Raw genomic sequence first — 24706 nt, forward strand, 5'->3', positions numbered from 1 at the left:
CTACAAAATACTACCAGTTTCAAGCTCTTGACCCTTAATAAACCCCATCCGACTCTTTAATTATTCTTATTTTTAAACATGGTCCTATAGAAATAAGATACATGCAATAGAGATGAAGCATCAAAAGTGAGTAGTGATTTTAGCATACTAGTAAAATTTCAGAGTTAAACTCATACTCTGCTTCTTTGAGATTGAAAAGAATAATATAAAAGAATAATATGCATCCACTGACCCATGAATGTATTTCACAATTAAACTTTACATATATAACCAGTGCTAATATCTCAGGCTTCTTACAAGGTGAATCTCTGCATGTATTGTTTTGACTACTCAAAATAACTATCTAATCTGCAATATGCAAATACACATAAACTCAAAACTGAAATGTAAAAACTATAAATTATATTCTTTAATAAGGGATTATTACCTTTATTCACTTGTGATGACTGCCACTCTGAAGTTACCATATCAGCATAAGGAACCTTCCAAGTAGAGTAGAGGAGGCTGCAAAAAAAAAAAAAAAAAAAAAAAAAAAAGAAAAAAAGGAAAAGAGTAATGTTGAAAAATAAAAAATACTTATTAGAAGGAGCAAGGTATATATTTGTAGGGTAAGAATAGATTTCCACTCTATTCATTACAATAATCAGGAAAAGTAGAACAGGTTTACTGTTTGAATCTTATATATACTTATTGGGACATAAATGTGACGGTATCCAACACTATATTAATTACATCTCTAGTTTTGACTAAATGAGTAAAAACTGTTATGTTCTAAATCTAAAACTAAGACCATATGAGGATTTCTTACCCTTTCAGTCATCAATCCTGTTCATATTACATTTATTCATGAAATTACAATTCCAATCTATGTATTAAAATCCAGCTATTAAAATACTTAGTTTTAGGCAGAATAATTCATAAAAGGCACCAAACAAGTCCTTAACATGTACAAGAAGCCTTTTGGCAATTTCTGTATCTATGTTATACAAAAGTTACAGCAGTGCCTAGATTTATATGTTCAACCCTGAGAGAGAGAGGAAACTAAATTTTAAAAATCTATTTTTTTACTACACTAAAAAAATAAATATTAAGCTTTAATTAAGCTTTACTGTTCATGATGTAAAATTAAATATGATAGCACTCAATACATCTTTCATACCTAACACCAATTTTGCTGAACCATCTTTTTTGCGTTTAAAGAAATGTTGCCTCACACACTAGAATTCTGCAATGAAGTATATTCTCAATAGGCAAAAACAACAGATATGTACACATTTATTTTACATTTTTTCTTTTACCTACTTAGAAAAAAATGTCAATTTTTCTAACAAAAATACAAAATGAAAATAGTAATTTAAAATTTAATTAAAAGCACAACTACATTAAGATTACAAAAATTCAAGGGCAATACAATGCAGTGAGCACAGTGCTGGACTGACAATGGGGAGATACAGGTTCTAGTCCACCCTCAGTCACAGAAGGAAGGAGGAACTGCTTTGTACAGCGCCCTGAGCTCCTTAAGGAAGGGTAGAATAAAAAACTAATAAGAATTAGATAAAATATATACTATAAAATGTATACTATTCAATATGACTGATAAAGTTATGAGAAATGCACATTTGGAGGAATTACCATTGAAGTTAAAATTGGTGATATGAATATTAACAACCTCCGATATGCAGATGGTACAACATTGCTCCTGGAAAGCAAGGAGGCTAATCCTGAGATTCAAATATGAGACTGCATGTTAACATCAAGAAAACAAAGATAATGACAATGCTAGAGAACACACAGGCCAGAATGTAGATTGACAATGAGAAACACTAAAAGGAATTCATCTTCTTGGGCTCTAAAATTGATCAAAATGGTGACTCCAATGTTCAGTATGAATAACATCTGGCAGAGTAAAGACATCGGTCTCACAATAAAACGCAGATCAGTTAACGCAACAATTTTTCCAATTGCTACTTATGGCTGTGAAACTTGAACTCTTGAAAAAAAGCAGATAGGAGAAGAATGGGTGTGTTTGAACTGTGGTGCTGGAGGTGACTATTACACATCTTCCATGGGCTGCAAAATAACAAAGAAGTCCTAGGTCGACCCTCCCAAAAATATTACTTGAAGCCAAGATCACCAAATAGAGGCTGTCTTATTTTGGTCATTCTAAAAGTCAGTCATGCTGGGAGTGATCAGCAGAAAAAGGAGAAGGCGTCACCCTAGTACCCACTAGCTGAACACAAGGGTGACATTGGGATGACCATGGCAGATCTGAAGGAGGCAGTATGGGAAATAGAGGCGTGGAGAGTGCAAATTCATAGAGTGACTGAGGATTGGACACGACTGAGTGGCTGACAACAATGAAATAAAATAAAAATTGTTCCACAATCAGACATATAATTTCTAAATCAAGCTCTAACTGGAAAGCATTCTTTTCCAGCTGTACTGTAAATAATACCTATAGCCCAATAGTAGTTTTCAAAAGGAGAAGGAAGAATGAATTATTCAAATTTTATTACACAAAACTGAAGTACTCTGAATAAAGAAATCAGTTTATTATATATGAAGACTCACAACTAATCTTAAGAGTTTCCGAAGGACCAAATATGCAGCTCGGCAGTTGTCCTGGATTCTGCTTTAATGGGAAGTCAGGTATCAGCTAGCAATACTGCTTATTAATTTAGACTAGTATACCAGTTGTAATCCTATCAAAAGGAAGTTTTTATTCTAGCTATCTATGCACCAACAATGTTGAAATGGATTATTATGATGATGCAATATATTTGAAATTATTCTAGAAAATGGTTTGAAGTGTTAGCTGGTGGAGAATATGTTGTTTGTATATTGCTGAGAGTGTAGTGGTTACATCTTGCCAACATTGTATCATATCAGCTGTATTTGATTTCCAACATGTTTCTGTATTTCATGTGCTGGTTTAAGAAACAAGGTTGCTGATGTGCTTAGGATGCTGGTTAGAGGTTAGCAAGCCCACATTTGAGCCCCAAGTGCTGCAGTGTGGCAGAGTGGGTTCCCTTCATTCACCCCAGCTACCTGACAGGGATGTGAAAGGAACCCTCACGAGCATCTCCCAGGCAATGATATGTCAGCAGCTAGTCCTTTTAACCCAGAAGCACCTAAATGCTGCCTCCAACATGAATGGGACTGTTATCAGGTAAAATCAACCTCTTCTTGGGGAGTCAACGGGAGAATCCAGGTTGGATAGTCTCTAGCCTCATTGCTCTACAGACTGTGGAATTCTGAGGACACACCTCCCTGGTAACGGTCCCCAGTTTGAAACAAAGGCAAAGTGAATTCTACTGTCCATCTTCCTCTGAATGGCAGTCCTTCTTTTGACTGACCAGACAGACTTCAGGGTGGAATTGGATTTTCCCGTTGACTCCCCCAAAAGACGCATGTCCGTCGATGGGAGAATCCAGGTTGGGACATACCAAAGCTAGCTGCTGGCTGTCCTACCAGCGGGAATTGGTCTGGTCTGAAGTCCCCGCCTCCACATTTGCCTGCCAAAGGTCACCTCTGCTGAGGCGAGTCAATCAGATAGCATCGGATGAATGGTGTCGCTGATGACCACACTGCAGCTTGACAAATGTCTGAACAAGCTGCAGTAGTTGCCATGCTTCTAGTAGAGTGAGCGGTGATCTTCCTGGGCACTGAGAAGGACTGCAGCTCATAGGCCTTTGCAATAGAAGCCCTGAGCCAATGACCCATAGTAGAAGGTGTCACCCTGCGGCCCAAAGTCGATGGCTGAAAGGAGATGAACAAGGATTCGGTCTTCCTGAAGAAGTTCGCTTGATGTAAATGCAGAGCGCCCTCCTAACATCCAAGGTGTGCCATTTCTTTTCCAGAGCACGGTTAGGCCCTGGATAGAAATCAGGCAAAATCAACTCCTGTGAATGATGGAATAAGGAGTTCATCTTGGACAGAAAGATAGGGTCCAACCACAGAACTACTCTGTCCTCATGAAAAACACAGAGGTCCTTTCTAACTGATAAAGCCGCCAACTCTGATATACATATGGCTGATGTAATGGCCACCAGGAATGCCACCTTGCACGTGAGTAAGTGTAGGCTGGCCTCACACAGGGGTCAAACAGGGCAGAAGTCAGAGCCTGCAAAACCTTTGGCAGGTCCCAGGTGGGATACCTGTGAACCACCAATGGCTTCAAGTTCATGGCTCCCCTAAGAAAGGCTCTTACCCTGGGGTGCTAGGCATGAGTGTTTGAGTCCTCAAACGAAACCAAGGCCAAGGCAGCCACCTATCATTGTAAGTTATTAGGGGACAGCCCTTGTCCAAACTGTCTTGCAGAAATTCCAAAACGTCTACCACTGACACTAAGGTGGGATCAAAGTGGCAGCTCGAACACCAACCACAGAAAATCTTCCATGTAGCATCATAAATTCTAGTCATGGAAGGCCGCCTGGCCACCTGGATCATCTAGATGACCTTCTTGGAGAACTTTTCCTGTCTCAAGAGCCCCGCTCAAGTGCCAGACGGTCAACTGGAGCCACTCTGGCTCCGGATGGTTGATGGGACCCTCACTGAGGGAGACTCTGTCCGGGGGAATGCTCCAAGGCCTGGAGATTGACAGGCCAACCAGATCGACGAACCACAGTCTCCTGGGCCAGTATGGGGCTAACAGCAATGCCCTCTCTGACAGCACCTTCCTGATTGTCCCTGGGATCAGGGGAAGGGGAGGAAAGGCATACAATAGGTCCTGGAGCCACTGACAGCATAGAGCACTGACCCTTTTCGCCCCTGGTGCTGGAAACCTCACAAAAAATCTTGGGAGTTGAAAGTTCACTGGAGAGGTCCAGAATCGGATGGCCAAACCGCTCCAAAATCTCCCAGAACAAACTGGGATGCCCTGCTCAACCAGTCTGCCAGCACATTTGAAACCCCGATATGTGCTCTGCCCTTATCGATGAAAGATGTCTCTCTGCCCAAAGTCACAATTGGGTCACTACCTGAATCAGAGTCCTGGAGTGAGTGCCCCCCCCCCCGATGATTTATGTGGGCTTTGGTGGCCACATTGTCTGTGAGAAGGACATGCCGCTCCAAAATCTCCTGCTGGAAACTCCTGAGTGCCAAGCGGGCTGCCCTGAGTTCGAGCCAGTTTATATTGTGGCTTAGCTCCTCTTGTGACCACTGCCACTGGGTTACCTGGGGGCCAAGATGCGCCCCCCAGCTGAAAAGACTGGCTAAAGACTGTCGGTTAAGGTCAGTCTTTGTGGCTATAGAAACAACCCTGGCCGATGGCCCGGGACTGCCACCAACGGAACAATCGAAGTACTCCCTGGAACACCTGAACCCTCGTCGCTGAGTTGCCCCTGCCCGCCCTCTAATAGGGGAGCAGGAACCACTGCAGAGCCCAGGTGTGGAACCAAGCCCAGGGCACAATGCTGATACAGGAGATCATTTTGCCCAGGAGCTGAGACAGCAAGGCGAGAGGGGCCCCACTGGAGGACAGAATCAGAACTGTGACGGCCTTGATGCTGTCCTGGAGCTCCTGGGAGAGGAAGACTTGACCAGACAGAGAGTCTATAATCGCCCCCAAATGTAAGAGACAAGTCATTGGGACTAGATGGCATTTGTCCAAGTTTATCGAGAACCTGTGCTCCTGAAGGACCCTGATTGTCGTTAGCAGATCCTCCTTCGCCTGGAGGAAAACAACTTTTGTTCACAAACAGTAATATGAAACAAAACTATCTTTAATATTGTATAGTAATACTGTTTAATATTGTATGTTTCCATATGCTAAATAGATAAAGAAACAAAAGTATCCAATATCTCTTAAGCTATTCTATCCCCAAGTTATATAGTTTTTCAAATCAAATTATTGTAGCTTTTTCAAATGTAACCAGAAACAAATTGGGGCAAAAAAATTCTTCATCAACATTTGTTCTAGTCTCTTAAAGCTTGAGATCTATAGAGTTCTTTCAAAGGAAAGTAAAACCTCCCTGATGACAAACTCTGGAGACATTATTGGGAGTACTTCAGTGATTCCTAACATTCTTGATTAAATTTTGTCAATCATTTATTAAAGCAGAGATGGATAACTTTAATATTTGGAGGTTGTAACAGCAAAGAGATGAGACACATTGCACATATGTGTAGAGAAAAATATTTTAAATTTATGCTTTGATGTTTTGGGGGATTTAAAAAAATTATATTTACTTTTTAAAGAATTTTATATGCACTTACATAAAAGTGCAGTATAAGACCTATTTTATTCTACAACAATGATTTTGTGAGGTACGTTGGGCTAAAACAGAAGTACTGACCCAGAGTCATCCAATGAGCTTGCATGGTTGCTACCCACATTCTATAATTGCATAAACCTCTTTATTGTGCAACTGCTTCCATTTGAACTATGTAACCTACAAATTCTTAAGATGCTGACAAAATGCAAGCGAGGAAAAAATCTTTATTTTCAGATACTAGTTATTTACTAGACTGATGTGGGTTAAATTTTAGCCTTGGAAACCATGAAAAACAAGTTTTACCTGTATTATTAGAACATTTTATTTTGGGCAATTGATAGGACAAATATCTCCAATCTTACTCAAAACCTATCTATATTTTTATATCAGCATCTCCTGCATTTAAGATTAACTACATTTTAAATAGGAATCTCAATTTCACACTAATCCCCTCCTTTTTTTGCATGTTATCATGCATACGATGAGACATTCATCTTTGCAAATCTACCGTATGTTTATTCCTGTTGGTCATTACCTGGATACATAAACAAAATTAAGCACAGGGTTTTTAATTAGAGGAGAGTTCCTGAAATTATCCTTTTCAACTATTCCTGGGAAAGAAAATAGAACCCTTCCCTCTTTCTTTCATTTTGCTAGTTTTTTTTCCAATCTGGTTTACAGCCCTGATATTCCTTGGTAATCTTTCATCCACATACTAACCAGCTCAACTCTATTTAGTTTTGAGTCTAGATGCCTACTAAGACCATGCCCCCTACTGACTATTAGAACTCCATTATTTTTTAGATTGGCACTTGACTTTTTGTTATCTCTCTTTTCCTTACTACAATGCAAAGGAACAAAATATTTCCTTAAACCAAGAAAAATAAATAGGAAATACTACGTCTAGCTAAATGTTTGCTTAACATACTCCTTCCTGTGCAAATTTTGCTCCAGTACCAGTTTTCTTCAATGTAATGCCCTCCAGATGTCCTGATGTAAATATTAAGATTTAAAGTTTCAGAAAACCAGGAACCATATTTCGAATCTCTGTGTTTCCATCCCCAGCCATATATATCGTTTCTATAGGTAAATTTTTTATTCAAAGGAAACTATTTGAAATAATTGAAATTATTATTATAACGTTCAATTATTTCATACCATAAGTCACTATTGCAATGCTATGCAACAGCAGTGCATCTGGAAACATGCCTGAGATAATGGCTTTATGTGCCTATCTTCACAGAAGTTAGCCTGCTCTATTTATTGGGACTTTCCCTCCCCCCCCCTCTCTCTGTGTGTGTATATGTATGTATGTATGTATGTGTGTATATGTGTATTTATATATATATATATATATATATATAATGTATGTATGTATGTACGTAGGTAGGTAGGTAGGTAGGTATATATACCGTGTTTCTCATATAATAAGGCCGGGTCTTATTTTTTTTTGAGCCCCGAAAAAATGGCTAGGCTGTCTTTTTGGGGGGCGTGACTTAATTCCCCCCCCCTTGCATCTTCAGGCGGGCGGGCGGATATGGCTTGGATGTTGACCTCGGCATTGGTGGGGCACTTCGTATCAGGGTCAACGCAGGCAGCACCATATCCGGGTGTGCAACAAAAGTACTTCCTAACGGCAAGCCCCCGCACCATTCCCCCCATTTCGCATGTTTTAATATAGGCCTTAATTTGGGGGGAGGGGGTTAATTTCATTTCATGCCTATAAAACATGCTGGGACTTCCTACTGGGGGAGGCCATATTGTTGGAGAAACAGGGTATATATATGTATATGTATATACATACATACACACGTGTACACACACACACACACACACACATATATATATATATATATATACATACATACACATACATACATACATACATGCATTTCATGTCTATCACTAGAGCTGATTTACTGATTACCTCCATCCATAATCAAATAATTCATACAATCCTAAAAGTTCATCAACATTTAGATATACCTGATGTCAAGGCATGACCAAGTGATCTACTTGCACAACCAAAGAACTTCACAAAACGGCTATTAACAAGCTTAATCACTTTTTTATAATTGTATATGCAATGAAATAAAAAATTTCATTGAGATAACTTTATCATAATTCTCAATTTAAGAACTACAAAGCACAATATTATTTGTTTAATATATATTGTCAATAAATAAAAAATAATTCCTTAAAACTAGTATGAACAATCAGAGATGCACAGTGTTTATTAGATTTTAATAAATGTGCACTTGTCTCCAAACATGGGGAAAGAGAAGAAATAACAAAGTTCTTTCAAAGTTCAATTCTGTAGCATCATTGATATATATGGCATTAAACAAAAAAAAATACTGTATCAGACTTAAAACAAAATAAAACATTTCAGTTAGCTACAATTGTATTTTCATACTGTGAAATCTACTGTGGTTTGGGTTTATAGCTACTATCTGTGTGTTTATTCCAATTTGATGTAGTACACCTTTTTTAAAAAAAAATTCTATCACTTTAGTTATGAAGATTGAAGCATCCATTTTTTTAAACTGAACATTTGATCTCACTGAAGTATGAAACCATACTGGCAGGTTTGCTCTGAACAACATAATGGGGAAAGACTGAGCTCAGCAAGGCTGGAGAAGAGTGATGCTTATTTCTGCTTGCTTGTCCTCTTCTCTGGGAATTTCTGTAGGGAGGGCTGGGATCATCAGCTGCCTCAGAAAGACAATTATGGCTGCTTTGAAAAGACACCAGCGTGTTATTTATTATGAGCGCTGCGCTTTGTATTGTCAATAGGAGAGAAGATATCTGTGGTCCTTTCTGCCTCCAATGCCTGAATATAACTGCCTGACCTTGCGGACCATCTACCTTTCTACCTGAGGCAGCGAAATACCTGGTTCTTGTCTTCCCCTGAGGGAGCATGCAGAGGACCTGGAGGACCCAGGTGGCTGCTTACACTCCCGCCCTTATTCCTGCCGTGCCTAGATGGCAGAACCCTCTGAAAGGGCAGCCCGGCTGAGTCGGTCACCCGGTGCTCTTTTTAGGCGACATTGCAGGCCCGAGTCCCCGCCCGCTTTACCACCAAGCCAAGAGGCGTCGAAAGTCAGCAAGGCAAAGGAAAGTTTATTTCCCTCCCGCCCCCCTCAAAAAAGGACCGCCTGTCTTCTCCGGCCCAAACCCTCAGTGGGCATCCTTGCCGGCTCTTCTATTTATCACGCCGCTCTGAGAAGCAGAAAGCGGCTCTGCCTTCGCTCGATCCCCTTCAGCGCCCCGTCCCGGATCCTAAGCCAGAGGACGGGCGGCTGGTGGCTGCGGCCGCTCATGTACCCGGTTTCACCGGCCAGCGAGCATCAGTCCAGCTACCTCTCAAGGTGGAGCGAGGGGAGCCGAGGCCACAGCGCGGACGCGAAGCCAAGTCACCGGACCGAAACCTGAGACCGTTCGGCTCAACAGGGGCCGGACGCGGCCGGCGCCCACAGTCTTGTACGAGGTTCTGGGGCCTTCTAAGCGCCCTCAAACGCCGCTCGAAGATACCTCGCCCGCCCACCACGCCGAATCCGGGGAGAACCGAGCGCGCCGCCTTGTTTGCGGCTCTCTTCACGCCGAGTTTGCCCGAGTATATCCGCACCTCACCTGCCTGCGGAGAGGCGCCCACGCTCCCGGGTCACACGCTCCGCAGAACTTTTTTTGCCATTCACGCCCTCCCCCGTCCCGCGGGGCCCACAACAGCAGCAGCGACTCCCTCCTCCCAACGTCACGCAGGCTGAGCCTGACGCTACCCGCGCACTTGAGTCCCATTGGCTCGCCTAGCGAGCCGAGGGCGGTATTAGCATATCGCCACGACGACAGCCCAAGCCTGTTCCGCCCCCTGCGAGGAAGGCTTGTTTCTCGCAATCGAGTCGGGCTCTGCCGCCCCCCCCCCGGGCTGGTGTTCCTCTGGGACTGGTGGGGTTCTCCTTTCCCGACAGAGCCGCGTTCTTGAGCCTGTGCGTGCGTGTCATAGGACTGCCTAAGGGCGGACAGATTGCTCAACCCGTGTTAAGAGACGCTCGGCTCTTCCCTGAAGCATAACCGGATCCGCACAATGGTCGCTGACGAATCAAGCAGGTTGTACCCAACGAGCCAATTCTTTTAAAAGTAGTCCAAAAAGGAACTTAAGTCGGCATTTCGAGAGCTGCAGCTATTCACCGGGCACAGACAGAGGCTAATTTTTCAAACTCGTGTTTTCATTTTTATTGCGGTAATTTATAAGGAGCACCCCAAAACTAGAGTTCCCTAGCTATAGTTTGTCTACAACTCCCGTCAGCAGGAATTTGGGGAGATAAAGCCAAACGTAGAATTTCCGAGAGAGAAAAAAACACCCACCCACCCCTTTGTTAGATTTAAGAGACAAACTAATAGCAGTTTGTTCAAGTGACATTTTCAACTGTTCTCAATTTTTTCCCTTGTGCAGTGTGAATGTGTGTTTTTAGTTATTTTGAAACCATGATTATTATTTTTGTTTAGTTTAGCTTCCACCAGCTTGGTCCTCTGTAGATGTTTTACTTGACAGTTCCCATGCATTAACTGCAAGTCCTTGCAGTTTTCGTGACAAGATTTTCAGAAGTGAGTTGTCTCCTTTTTGGGAGGGAGGGAGAGGGAGAGAGAGAAAGATTGGCCCAAGGTCAGCCACCTTAATAAAAGGTCTGGATGTTCTTAAATTATTCTAGACTCCAGAATGTAGCTTGGTAACTGGGGTAGTGGTTGACAACAGTTGACAGTCCTGGATGGGAAGAGTCATTCATTAGTCATTTGGCTTTAATTAAAAAAAAACTTCCTTGGGATGCAGTTCTACTGTACTTCAATTATGTGAAATAGGATCAGCAATTATATGCTACTACAAAACCAGTTTATGTCTTATGTCTCTCATATTCTGCCCAGTCAAATAGAAAATAAATTCTGAATTATCCCTTTAAAGACCTTGGAAATAAAATGATTTAAACCAATTTAACCACATATTTAAGCAACTAAAATCCTGTAATTAGCCTTCACAAGTTGGTCAACTTGTCATCATATTCTTCACACACCCATCTGCTGAAATTCTGAAGTATCAGTAGCTAGTGAGAATGATTATTTATGGAGCTTTAGTGTTGTTGTTTTTTAAATTCACCTGATTCTCATGGGTTTTTTTTTCTTTCCTTTTCTGGCTACAGGCAGAAAATTTTCTAAATGAGCTGAAGTTTAATTTAGTTTACGGAAATATTTTGCTCTTTGTTGTGTGTTGTTTTAATCAACTTACTGGCCACTTTGAAAACTATACTACCGTAAAATGCAAGGATGCAACATTATTAAATACAGTAGCTAACCACAAACTGGGATTTGAAAGAAAATACTGCATAGGTGTGGGAGGTACATTGCTACCACCCAGATTATATTGACCATAGCAGACATGAGTGGCTTTTAATAATGTGACAACACATCACTTCAAACTCTTTTGTGGATCCCAGACTCTTTTACAGCATGATATAGTAGTTGCTACATGACTAAACCAAAATTATTCAGAAAATAATAAACATTACACAATTTCCTGTTTTTAAATATAAAACATATATAAAACGTATTGTTTTCTAACTCCTGAAGTAGATTACATATTAAAAATAAACTCTCTAAATACTCACCTTCCCAAACTGAAGAAAAATCCTGTCAAATAAAGCACTATCTCCCACTTTGTATCTCTCCCATTGTACTTCACTGTTCTGCACACTACAGTCCTTGTTCCCCCAAAACACATTTTGCCTCATCAAAAAGTTAACCACTCCTGGTTTATAGAATTTGATATGGTAATCTCTAGACTTCTATTCCAATAATTTTTATCCATCACTTCTGACTTAATTTACCTATTGAAATTTTGGATAACACAAAGCTACATTCACGTAATACACTAACTAAAACATGATTTACTGAATTAACCCAACTGTTTAGGTAACTATTCTCTGGATTCACACAACACATTAAACATGAATTAGCCAATAACATTTTAGCCTACCCACTGAGAGGCTAACAGGCAAGCCAAACTTCAGGCACCAAAGCAAGATCTGAACCTTGCAAATTGAAAGATGGTATAGGAAAGAGGACAGGCTTCTATCATTCTCCACTTATTTGTAACATGGAGATGTTATAAAGAAAGGAAAATCAAGCAGAAAAGACTAAACAGCAAACACTCTACATTTTGAATTATTTGAGAGGGGCAAACACAAAAAGAGAAACCTACAATGCTGTAAAATCTGACTCCCTGTTCTGTGATATACTAGCAGCCATATCATCATCATCACAATTACCTGTAATGAACAGACTCATTTATCAATCTATTTTATGCAAAGCTAAAGTGCCAGGCAGTCCTTGCACTTATAAAGTTAATATGCTCAGGTGAACATAAGATCAGAAATCATCCTTCCTATAATTTACCACGTGAAAGATTTTCTCCCTAAAAATGGTAGGGAGGTAATTGAAAAGTATTCAATTACCTTTGTACAATTTAGAAAGTATTTACCATCTCACCTGTTGTAGATACTAAGCCTACATTTATGAGGTACAATACTTCCCCTTCATTTTCTTCTTATATGGGTGGTTTTTTTTTTCAATTGCTCAGTCTCATGTACAATTCTAGAATTTCTTGATGATCTATCAAAATCCTAATCAGATCTGAATCTCTTGCCTTTGTAAAATCAACCAAAACCAGCTAGCTACTGCCACCTATTGTGACAATTTCACAGTAGAATTGCTTCTGCAGGAATTGGAAATCGTTTTTTAGAGTTGATAGATGTATATCATCATTATTACTCATAGGATACAGATGGTATTTGTCCTGATTCGAAACATTTTATAATATTTTCATCATGCTTCAAAACCTTGCTTAGTAAGAACAATAAGGAGGATAAGAGCAATAATAAGGACAATTATAAAGGATATCTTGCTATGCTATAAGCAATAGTGACTTTTTAAAAGATACTCTCTGAATCTTTCTCCACCATATAACAATGGAATAAGTTTGTGTTTATTTTGCATTTTACTTTCCAAATTGTTTGATTTAGTTAAATATGAAGGATCTGAAATTTTAGAAAAACATGTCAGGGATTAGAATTTTATCTTTACACATAATAGCAATGTTTTCAGCCCTTTATATAATGCTGTCTTTCAAAATAATTCTTAGCTGACTTTTAAAGATTCATTTTTTTCAATATTAGCTATGGAAACTTAAACAAGGTAGAGCCACTTATTAAGGAAAACAGTGGCCTCTCTTCTCCAGGCTGGATAGTCATTTGTTAGGATATTTTAATTTGGAACTTTAACTGAAATGTTCAGCTAAAAAGTTTGTATTGTATAGTGCAATACATCAGCAGCGTAATGAAACCAAACATCAAATTTCTATCTTTGTAACCTTTTCTATTAAATGCTGATTTCTCTTAATATTAGGAACATAACATTTTAAAAAATTACATAAACTCTGGTTATTTCCTTTCAGCTTACTAATATAAGGTTAGTGGAATGACACAAAGCGTTAACTAATGACACTGCCAAAAAATAAAAGACTCAATTTTTATAACACATTTCAATTGTTCAGACAATATATTTTACAATTATTTTTTTTAGAGAGAATGACAAAATTCTTGGCACATTACAGTAGTGGTTACTGTGACCACCAACTGTTAGCACTTTTAATACCATAGTAAGATACCACATTACCAGAACTCTTCTTCATCTGCTAAAACCAAATAAATCATGTTTTGGGGAAACCATAATCCCATATTTAAATCATACTTCTAAAATTTCAATCAGGAAGCAATATTTATATGTGTATGTGTAGCCCCTTCAGGGTTAACTGTAGCACACAAATCGAACTGCCAGGATACTCTGTGGCTTAACTGCAGAGATCATCACAATTCTTTCCTGTACAATCTTTACATATGTTCACTATTTATAAACTATAATAATCATTAAGCTGTCATGACACATTTTTGGTCCCTAGATTTCAATTTAATTTAACTGAAATCTATTGGGTTTATTTTTCTTCTGAAGCTAAACAAGGGGTTTCTGAGCCAGAATCATCTTTTTCTGGCATCGGCATCTGCTTCTCTGTCTCTCCATTTATGTTTTCTTTGCTTTCATTCTTCTCAAGATCAGATTTCTTTTTTTCCATATTTTGCTTCAATTTGACAGATGACTCTCTTATGGATAGCATTGCAGGATTAAAGCCAGGGAATCCTCCACTTGTCATAGTACGCTTTTCTATAAACCGGAAAAGAAAAGCACATGGCAAATTTATTTTCATTTTAAGAAGTTAAGGGACAAATTACTAGGCATATGCCCATCTCTGTTACCACAAGTATACAGAATGCATGCATTTAAGAAATTATAAGCTGCCTCTCTTGAAGCAGAACTTAGCAATGGTAGGGAATAACAGCAAAGCACATACAAACAAATGGAATATTCCATATTGCTGAACTTCAACCTGGATATCTGTTCTCTTGTAGAAGAGAACAAATAATCTTTAAAACAATTGTGGTCATAAATTCTGGAAGAAGATCAAACACAAACACAATGTCTATTCAAAAAGCACAAGATTATTCCTTGGCAGCCAGATAATTATAAATTTGTGTGTGCTTAACTTGCAAGCCTGAAACAAGGCATCTGGCTACAGTTGCATAATTTGCTTCATAGCTGAATACTTCTGCAGTCATACCTCCCGGAGCAATGGGGTGCATCAGTCGGTTCATCTGAATATTCCAGTGCTTTACATTGGTGCTAGCTTGCTGGAGCTTCTGCTGGGCTATCTGCAATGGAAGAAGGGAAAAAAGATTTGGGCGCTATCTCTATTTAACATCTGTGTAATTTCTAGGTAATCAACACTTAGTGAAATTATAAATGGTGAATCAACTGAATGCAGTCGTCATACCAACTGAAAAAAAGGTTGATATTGTATTGAGCAACAAAAATACAATTAAGCAGAAAACAATACTCTTATCAAGGAACTTACTAAGGAGAAAACATACTCCCTCTCTCTCTGCATGTGAATGTATGTATGTATATATGTATGTATACACATACACACAGAGTAAAGCCCACACTCATTCACACTGATGATGTTACCTAGTTGGGTAATGAAATGTCTGCATATAAACAAGAGCACCAAGGATTCCACAGTACAACCCTGAACTATATATATCCTCTTCTACTGAAAATGCAAATGACTTAGAATGTTACATGGATTAATTAATTAAGAGCACTTTCTGTAATCACTTCTGGCTAACAGGAAAAGGACTGAAACAATTGAAATGGTAGGAATTTCTTGAGGCAACAGTGTTATAAGTGCCAGCATTAAATCAAAAAAGGCTGTCTCTTTGAAAGATCATCACAAACTCTGGGCTACAATTATCAGGTTCTTTTCAGACAAGGTTTTATAAATAATTGTGTTAAAGAATTTCACAGGGGGGAAATACTTATCAGTTAATTGTAATCTCTTATGTTATTTTACTATTTCTTCTCTAGCTTTTTTAAAATATGGAATATCTATTAAGAAGGGAAACAGAGAAAGAGCAGAGAATTTGTAGATAGAAAATGCCCCATTAAGGCACAGGAGAAGAATTGTCCTGAGGGAAGTGGTCATGGCAACTTCTTTAAACAGCTCTATTTCTTTCTTGCATTTTTTAACCTTTGAAATATTTTCTTTACAAAAATATTTAAGTAGTTATGTTCAGAACGATCCATTGCAGAGAACAGCTAGTTTTGAATAGTCCATGACTAGACACATTTAATCCAGGCACAACTCTGAAACATGCATACTTTGGGAGAAGCATTTCAGAGGGAGGGGGAGAGTGGGAAAAATCCAAGGACACTGGTTGCTAAGAAGAAATAAAAAAAGTAGAGTGTTGGGAAGATTAGGGAAAGGGCAGGGCAGCCCGTTGGAGCCAAGGTCTGTTTACTTACTGCAAAAAGTTTGATGTCTCCTGAATCACCAGTCTCTGAAAGGGCTTACAAACAATATGCCATAGGTAACAATACAGTAAACAACAGATTAACTTGATCAATATATCAAAAATAGCATACCCAATCAACAATTAGAGTATTATAAATTCATTATGTCTTTAACATTGAACAGGATTCATCCCAAACTCAGGTAGCTCTACCCATTCTTGCTTCAGTTGCCAAATTCATTTTTTAAAATTGTAGTTTTTAAGCTTTTTGAATGTTGTTTCTTAAGCTTCTAATGGCAGACATTCCACAGGTTAGAAGTATCTGCAGAGAAAGGTCTCCTTTGTCCACTTTGGTCAAACATCATGAGGAATGAGATTCTCATCAAGCACCCAGTCTACATCAATGTTTGTCAACCTTGGCAACTTGAAGCTGTGTGGATTTCAGTTTCCAGAATTCCCCAGCTAATATACTGGCTGAGAAATTCTGACAGCTGAAGTCCATACATTTTCAAGCTGCCACGATTGAGAAACACTACTCTATAAGACATAATTTGGGCAAGCAAATTCTATTTAGAATAAGCAATTTTGAAACTGAAAAGTTAAAGCTGATCACCAGCCCCTCAAAGTGTAACAAAAATCAAAACCAGGGAAATTAAAAGTAAGGTTGTATTGAGTTATGATGAGTTTCCCCGCACACACACAGTGAATAAACCAACTAGATGAGATCAGATGATGTAAGTAACTAGCTGTAGATAGCCAAGGAAACAGCCTTGAAGCAACTAATCAGAAATCATTATGTAAATAAACAGGATGGAAGCATTCTTTAAGTTCTGGGAAAGCTGATAGTATTAAGAAGAGACTCCAAAGATTCCTCCCTGATTCACTGAAGAGGGAAGAATGCAGAAATACAATAGACTTGCAAAATTCTTTTGCAATAACCTGTTTCAATAAAGTAGAGTTCTGATCATGTGGAGTGTGTTTCCTGATCTGGGTCTCGAAGGGCTGACACTAGATCAGTTTACCCATTTTGGAGCATCCTTAGGAAAAACCTGATCTTCTATCTCAATTTGCAGCCACATTTATCTATAAGTTTGCTTAGCTACAGTTCTTTAATTCTATATAGCAGATGTTATTGAAAATGCAAAGAAATCTCAAACTATTCTTGAGTGGACTAATGCAATTTTTTCAAGTGGTGGGCACAGTTACCTAGTTTCATGCACTGTAAGCCCTATATTACAAACATAATTAAAAGGACTTTTATATACATATCGAAAGTGGCTTGATGTTTTTATGTTTTGTTTGTTTATGTTTGTTTTTAAAAACCAATAAAAACTTAAATAATAATAATAAAAAAATGACTTTTAAATAATTATTTTCAATTTTAAAGAATTGGCCAAATCTGTATAAGAGGATGATTTTTTTTGGAGATTTCTGATTTCCTGAGATCTTGGCATATTATCATTTTTAGTTTTTAAAAATAGAATAACAGGTTAGTGCATGCCATCTAGTGGCATAACGTTGCCAACTCACAGTGAGATTAAAGTAAAATCACCCTCAATTAGCTTAACTCCTGATGACTTACATGAACACATCCATGCATTTTTCTTGGCATAATAGGAGACAGTTTGACTGCAATTTTTTCTGGAACATTTGTTTTTGACTTCTCAGTTTCTCCCCTGCCCCTCCCCAAAAACCTGTACGTGAAAGTATGTAATTAAGCAAACAAATAAAAATATCTATAATAATAGTACTTCGAACTTGAAAGTACTAAGGAAGTAATTAATTCCACTAAGTATGGCTGGCCAACTACGCCACTTGTATTGAATTGAAACACATTGTCCTAGCTGCTTGACTGAGTCAATTCTGGGAACCGTTGGTAACGGGAGTGTCCTCACAGATCTGACAGACTCAGTCCAATCAGCTAACTGCAACTGACTATCCAATCCTGGATGCTATCTCCACCACAAAGGAGAAATAGCAGCATTTAGTAGATTTGTAAACATTCTAATAGTTTCATTAAATCAATTCAACGAATCATATCAAACTTACTGAATCAATTCAAACCCCTACAATACCATTTAAGTCTCAGATTTTTCAATATATGTATCAACTTGGATCTGACTGACAAACTGAATCAATGCGACAACTATTTTGACAAAGTTTGGTTTTGAAACTCCTATCTGAACATTCAATTATAGTGAAGGTACGTGTCTGAGATCATCTTTTCTATAGCATATTTGTTCTCTGCTTGGAGACTCTTTAGCTTAAATTGCATAAATTAATTGACAGTAAATGAATGCATTATCATGATCATCATGATCATCATCATCATCATCACAAAAGACTGAGCTACTAGGAACAACATACATTTTAAGAAGATACTTGGTTGATGATACCTAGGATGCTGGCAGCAACCCGTATCAATCATCAAAGCCAGTCAATGATGCTTGTGATACATTTTTAAATGTTCAGTTGACTTTCATGTTTAATGAATAAAAGTTTATAATAATAATAATTTTTAAAATAAAATATTTAAATATTAAAAAAATAAAAATGTATTTATATAGAAGAGGAAGTAGTCTTTCTTTAAGTAGGCCTTTTGGTCCTTTTAATACCATAATAATACCAGGAACAGCACTTGTAAGAACACTCAGATTTACACTTTAAAAGTGTAAAATATAAGAATATTTTGATATTAGTAACCTCATTTTTTTTTTCAATATTGAGCGAAGTGTTTAAAATGAAAATGTTAGCTACAGCAATACAGAATTATGTGGAAGGTCTGCCTGTATGTACCGTATGTATTTAATTTCTACATGTCCCATCTCACCTAAAATACTCTGGGTGTCTCACAACGTGTAATAAAATCACATAAATATATGAATAAAAACACAAAGAAGTTAAAACTTCCAAGTAAAGATAAAATCCAATGTACAAAATTCAAAAGGTTAACAAGGGAATGGGTATGTCCTCAGGCCACCAACCATCCCCAAGGCTGCATCATATTTTTAGACCTTCAAGCTTATTGGCAAAGCTAGATCTTAACACTCTTCTCGAAGAGTGGAGGCTTGCCTGCCTCACCTCTGGGAATAACATGTTTCATAAGCAGGTGTCCCCAACCCAGGACCATAGACTGGTACCTGTCTGTGTACTGTTAGGAACCAGGCCACACAGCTGGAGATGAGCTACGGGCGAGCAAAACTGCCTGCACAGGCTCTCAATTGTGTACTCCTTCCCCCTGCCCCTTCTATGAAACTGGTTCCTCCTGTCAAAAAGGTCAGGAATTCCTGCCACAGGCAATGAAATAGGGTATAAAAACCCTTGATATTTTTTTAAAAAAAAAACCTCTTCAAAAGAGGAAAAAACAGGCACAGTTCCAGTGCTTACCATAACATCTTGGTCCATCCTCTCCCTGTTAAATCTGACTTCTTCCAACTGCAGTTTAGTTTCTTCTAGAAACTTGCTCTTGCTTTCCATCTCTTGCTTGAGAGCCAGTTTTTCATGTTGGGCCTTGATAATATATTCTTCTTGTTCTTCCTTCAATTTCATCAACTGCTTCAGTTTTTCTTCCTCCTCTGAAAGCAATCTAACAAAATTATACAGGATTTAATTCACTCTCATTCTGTGAGTGATTTAGTGTCTAAAGTTTGGGTTAGTCCCATGATTCATAAGTAACCCATAACATTATGAAGGAAATTAATTCTGCTCTGCAAAAGGAACAGATTGCCTCCTCTCTGGGAACGGTCACTTATAGTATCATAAAGGGAGGGAGAAGGAATTTGTTGGGAATTTTCTTTTTAAGGAATTCACATCTGCTGCTTCTTGTCTTTCTCTGTATCATCTTGCACTATTTCTATCCTGTTATTTATTTCTTTTCTTTTTTTGGGAAAAATACTTTATTAGTTTTACCTTTAAAAGCACAACACAACTACATGTTATGTACAACAAAAAGACAAACAGGCCTTAGCATAGGCCAAGAGGGAAAGAGAGGAAAGCCTAAGAGAGGAAAAAGGGAAGGGGAAGGGAGGGGAAGGGTAGAATAGAGAAAACAGTTAAAATAAAACCATATTTTGTGACTGTCTGTTAGATCCTTTCTTCTTCAAAAATATCGTCGGCAGTGCTTTTCTTTATCTCTGCTTAGGAGGCCCTCGGCCATAGTTTTCCTAGAGGTGATCTATCTTTGGTTTAGCCAATTATACAAAGGATTCCAATTGTTGTAATAGGATGAGGATTCTTTATTTTTTAATGCTTGGGTTAGTTTGTCCATTTCGGCGCATTGTAAAATTTTCTGAATAACCATATGTTCAGTAGGGATAGAAGGTAATTTCCAGCATTGGGCGAATGCCAATCTGGCTGCGGTTAAGATATGAATTACAATATACTTCGATTTTTGGGTATTTGTTTATTGAAAATTCCTAGAAGGAAGGACTCTGGTTTGTACTCAATTTGTTCCTTGGTTATTTCCTCTAGCCAACACCTAATTTTTTGCCAGTACTTCTGGGTTTCCTTGCATGACCACCACATATGGAAGAAGGTACCTTCTATGCTTTGGCATTTCCAACAATTGGGGCTCGTGTTGGGGTGCATCTTCGCCAATCTCGAAGGGGGCAAGTGCCATCTATAAAACATTTTATATGCATTTTCTTTATAAGCTGCTGATTTCGTGATCTTAATGTTCCTGTTCCAGATCCTTTCCCATTCTGCTAGGGTAATGCTCCGTCCCACGTTTCTACTCCATGCAATCATATTTCCTTTGACAATTTCTTGTTCTAATTCAGTTTCTAATAAATGTTTGTAAAATTTAGATATATTTTTTTTGCTCGGTCCTAATAGGATTTTGTCTAATGTCTGTAATTTATTGTAGATTCCAAATTCCTTAATATCTTGTTTGTATCTACTATGAATTTGAAGGTACACCCACTGATCAATTATAAATCCTTGCTCTTGTAATTCTTGTCGTGTTTTCAGTTTTCCTTGTGGATCTAATAAATTTTTGTACTTAATCATTTTAGTTATATCCAAATTATTAGGGTGTACTATCGCTTCCATTGGAGATAGCCAAATCGGTATTTTTAGATAGAGTTTTTTACGTACTTTTTTCCAATTGGTTAATAGAGAGTCCCTGATAAGATGCCTATGGAAATATGATTGCCTGGGTTTCCCAGTTTCCCACAGAAAGGCATGCCATCCTTTTTGCATATCGTGGCCTTCTAATATTAGTGTTCTTTTGTTGGTTATATTCACCCATTCCTTTATCCATAGTAGGGTGGCTGCCTTATAATATATTTCCCAGTTTGGCAGGCCTAACCCTCCTCTGCTTTTCAAATCTTGTAGGGCTTTTACATTAATCCTAGCTTTTTTCCCCTGCCAAATAAATTTCAGTGTTATCTGGTTTAATTCCATAAAAAAAATTTTAGTTAATTTGATTGGAATTGTCTGGAATAGATATAGAAATTTTGGCAGAATATTCATCTTAATCAGAGCAATCCTGCCCAATAAGGAAAGTTGTAATGTACTCCAGGAATCTAAATCTTTCTTGGATTGTTGGAGAAGTTTGTCATAATTGTTTTCTTTTAATGATTTGCTTTGTGGAGTAAGCCAAATTCCTAAGTATTTAATTTTTTTTGTCACCTGTATTCCCATTATTGTCTCCAGTTCTTTATTCTGGTCTCCTGTTAAATTTTTTGACATTAATTTCGTTTTTCCCCTATTAATTTTAAATCCTGCGACTTCTCCAAATCGTTCTAGTTCTTCTAATAAGATATGTCCTTTTTCTATGGGCTCCTCCAGAAAAAAAACCAAATCGTCAGCGAAGGCTTGTACTTTATACTCTTCTGATTTAATCCTCAGTCCTCTAATTCTCGAATTTTGCTTAATATACGTCAAAAGAGATTCTAGGGCGAATATGAAAAGCAGAGGAGAGAGAGGGCAACCCTGTCTTACCCCTTTTTCTATTTTTATCGGGCCAGTTTGTTCCCCATTTATTAGAATATTTGCCTGTTGGGTGTGGTAAATTGTAGTGACGACGTTTTCGAATCTAGTGCCGAGGTTCATCTTGTATATTTTTTGAATTAAAAAATGCCAATTTAAATTGTCGAATGCTTTTTCAGCGTCCAAAAACATAAATGCAAATTGTTTTTCCGGATGGGCTTCATAGAATTCTGAAATGTCTATCACTGTTCTTAAATTATTCTTAATTTGTCGAAATGGGAGAAATCCATTTTGATCTTCATGGATATGTGTGTTTAAAACCTGTTTTAGTCTATTGGCTATTATAGAAGAGAATAGTTTGTAATCTGCATTCAGGAGCGAGATTGGTCTATAATTATTAATACGTCTATGGTCTAGGTCCTCCTTCGGGATCAGCGAAATTAAGGCTCCCCTCCACGAGTCCGGCATCTTGGCTGCTAGGAGTACCTCACTGAATACTTCCAGCATCAGTGGTCCAATTTGTTCTATGATTGTTTTGTAAAGTTCTACAGGTATCCCGTCCGGTCCTGGCGCTTTATTGTTACTTTGCTTCTCTATTGCTGACTTCAGTTCGGACCATGTTATATTTTTGTTTAATAATTCTATCTCTTCCTCTCCAATTGCTTTATCGTTCGCTTCTTCTAGGTATTTCATTATTTTGTCCTCACAGACTTCTTCCTTTTTGTATAATTTCCCGAAGTATTTGAAAGTGATCTCTTTTTTCTTCTCTATCTCTTCTTGCAAATTGCCCCTCTCGTCTATTAATTGGTGTATTATTCTTTTTTCTTTCGTTTTTTTAAGTTTGTGGGCTAGCCATCTCCCTGGCTTGTTTGCATGCTCAAAATAAATTTGTTTGGTCATTTTCAGACTAATCTCCAATTTTTCTTGTTCCAGTAAATTTAGTTTATGTTTAGTTGTTATTAACTGATTCTGTATTCTTTGATTTTTGGGGTTCTTTTGTAGTTGGGTTTCTAAATCCTTAATTTCTTGTTGTAAGTTACTTTGTTGGGCATACTTTCTTTTATTTCTCATAGCGTTGTAAGAGATTGTTATTCCTCTTATAAATGCCTTCATTGTGTCCCATATATTTTGTTTAGAAGTTAGTTCATTATTATTTTCCTTTAAGAAGAAGTTCAGTTCTTCTTTCACTTTATTAGTATATTCTTCTTCTTTTATTAAGTGAGTATTAAGAGTTCATCTTCTCTTTGGTTTTCTTCTACCGTGTTTCTCCAACAATACGGCCTCCACCAATAGGAAGCCCCAGCATGATTTATTGGCATAAAATCAAATTAAGCCCCTCCCCCCAAATTAAGGCCCATATTAAACATGCGAAATGGGGGGGGGGGAGGCTTGCCGTTAGGAAGTACTTTGTTGCATGCCCGGATATGGTGCTGCCTGCGTTGGTGGAGCACTTCATATCGGGAGACCTTCCACCACCGTTAATTTCCCTTCTCCCTTGCTGCCATAGCGTTACAGCAACGCCGCGGCGTTTGGCGCAGCCACGTGCAGCCAGTCAGGGCTCCTCCCTGCAACCGGAGCCCTGAGGAGACACTTGGCTTCAGGCGCTCCTGTGGCCGCCTTCCCTTTGCCTTCGATGGTAAAGTGAATTATTTTAAAAACCTCCGCTCATCCCATCAGGGCCGTGCGAGCTGAGCAGAGCCGGGAAAGCAAGCCGCGGGTGTTTCCTGGTTCTGCCCAGCCCGTACGGCTCTGCCGCGGCCCTAGCGGGATGAGCGGAGGTGTTTAAAATAATTCACTTTACCTTCAAGGCAAGGGAAGGCGGCCACAGGAGCGCCTGAAGCCAAGTATACCAACAACAAAAGGCAAATCCTCAAGGTGGGCTGGAGGGAGGTGGCTACGTGCCCCCGGGCTGCTTCAATGCAAGGTCCTGACTTGCAGCATCCTGCCGTTGCCGCCGCGTCCTTTTCGCCGCCGCCTCCTCTCCGACTGCAAAACTCGTGTGCTTCGCCAAACGCTCCGAGCGGCGAGCTCTTTCTTTCATACATAGAGAGAGGGGGGGGGAAAGACGCCGGCGTGCTCCGAGAGGCTGGCTCTTTTCTCTAGCCGAGGCTGACAGGAAGTGCCTCCAGGGCCATGGCAGGCAAGCCGCGGGTGTTTCCTGGTTCTCCCCAGTGCGCGCGGCTCTGCCACGGCCCTGGCGGGATGAGCGGAGGGCCCGGCGGGGAGGCACTCGTTGCCTTGGTGACATTTCGGGTGCCGTTGCCGCCGCGTCCTTTTCGCCGCCGCCTCCCTCTCCGACTGCAAAACTCGTATGCTTCGCCAAACGCTCCGAGCGAGGCGAGCTCTTTCATACATAGAGAGAGGGGGGGGAAAGACGCCGGCGTGCTCCGAGAGGCTGGCTCTTTTCTCTAGCCGAGGCTGGCAGGAAGTGCCTCCAGGGCCATGGCAGGCAAGCCGCGGGTGTTTCCTGGTTCTCCCCAGCGCGCACGGCTCTGCCACGGCCCTGGCGGGATGAGCGGAGGGCCCGGCGGGGAGGCACTCGTTGCCTTGGTGACATTTCGCGTGCCGTTGCCGCCGCGTCCTTTTCGCCGCCGCCTCCCTCTCCGACTG

General features: G+C 39.3%; 2 protein-coding genes across 4 annotated transcripts in view; both read right to left on the reverse strand.

Moving 5' to 3' along the window:
* The window catches only part of PPARD (peroxisome proliferator activated receptor delta), a 30899-nt gene extending 30395 nt beyond the window's left edge, over positions 1–504 (reverse strand). For all 3 annotated transcript variants that reach the window (XM_087959809.1, XM_026680353.2, XM_026680351.2), the window contains exon 1: positions 428–504. The gene's annotated coding sequence lies outside the window, so the exon portion shown is untranslated. The remainder of the gene's footprint in view (positions 1–427) is intronic.
* Positions 505–13788: 13284 nt separating this feature from the next.
* The window catches only part of DEF6 (DEF6 guanine nucleotide exchange factor), a 71186-nt gene continuing 60268 nt past the window's right edge, over positions 13789–24706 (reverse strand). Inside the window, exons 9-11 of the mRNA XM_026680404.2 lie at positions 19553–19751; positions 14935–15025; positions 13789–14480 (exon numbers count right to left, since the gene is read on the reverse strand). Coding sequence (XP_026536189.1) covers positions 14254–14480; positions 14935–15025; positions 19553–19751 — 517 coding nt within the window. The 3' untranslated portion in view covers positions 13789–14253. The remainder of the gene's footprint in view (positions 14481–14934; positions 15026–19552; positions 19752–24706) is intronic.

Source organism: Notechis scutatus, chromosome 3, assembly GCF_049901735.1.
Source record: "Notechis scutatus isolate UNSWTSFEM ecotype Mainland chromosome 3, rNotScu1.2, whole genome shotgun sequence".
Lineage (NCBI taxonomy): Eukaryota > Metazoa > Chordata > Lepidosauria > Squamata > Elapidae > Notechis > Notechis scutatus.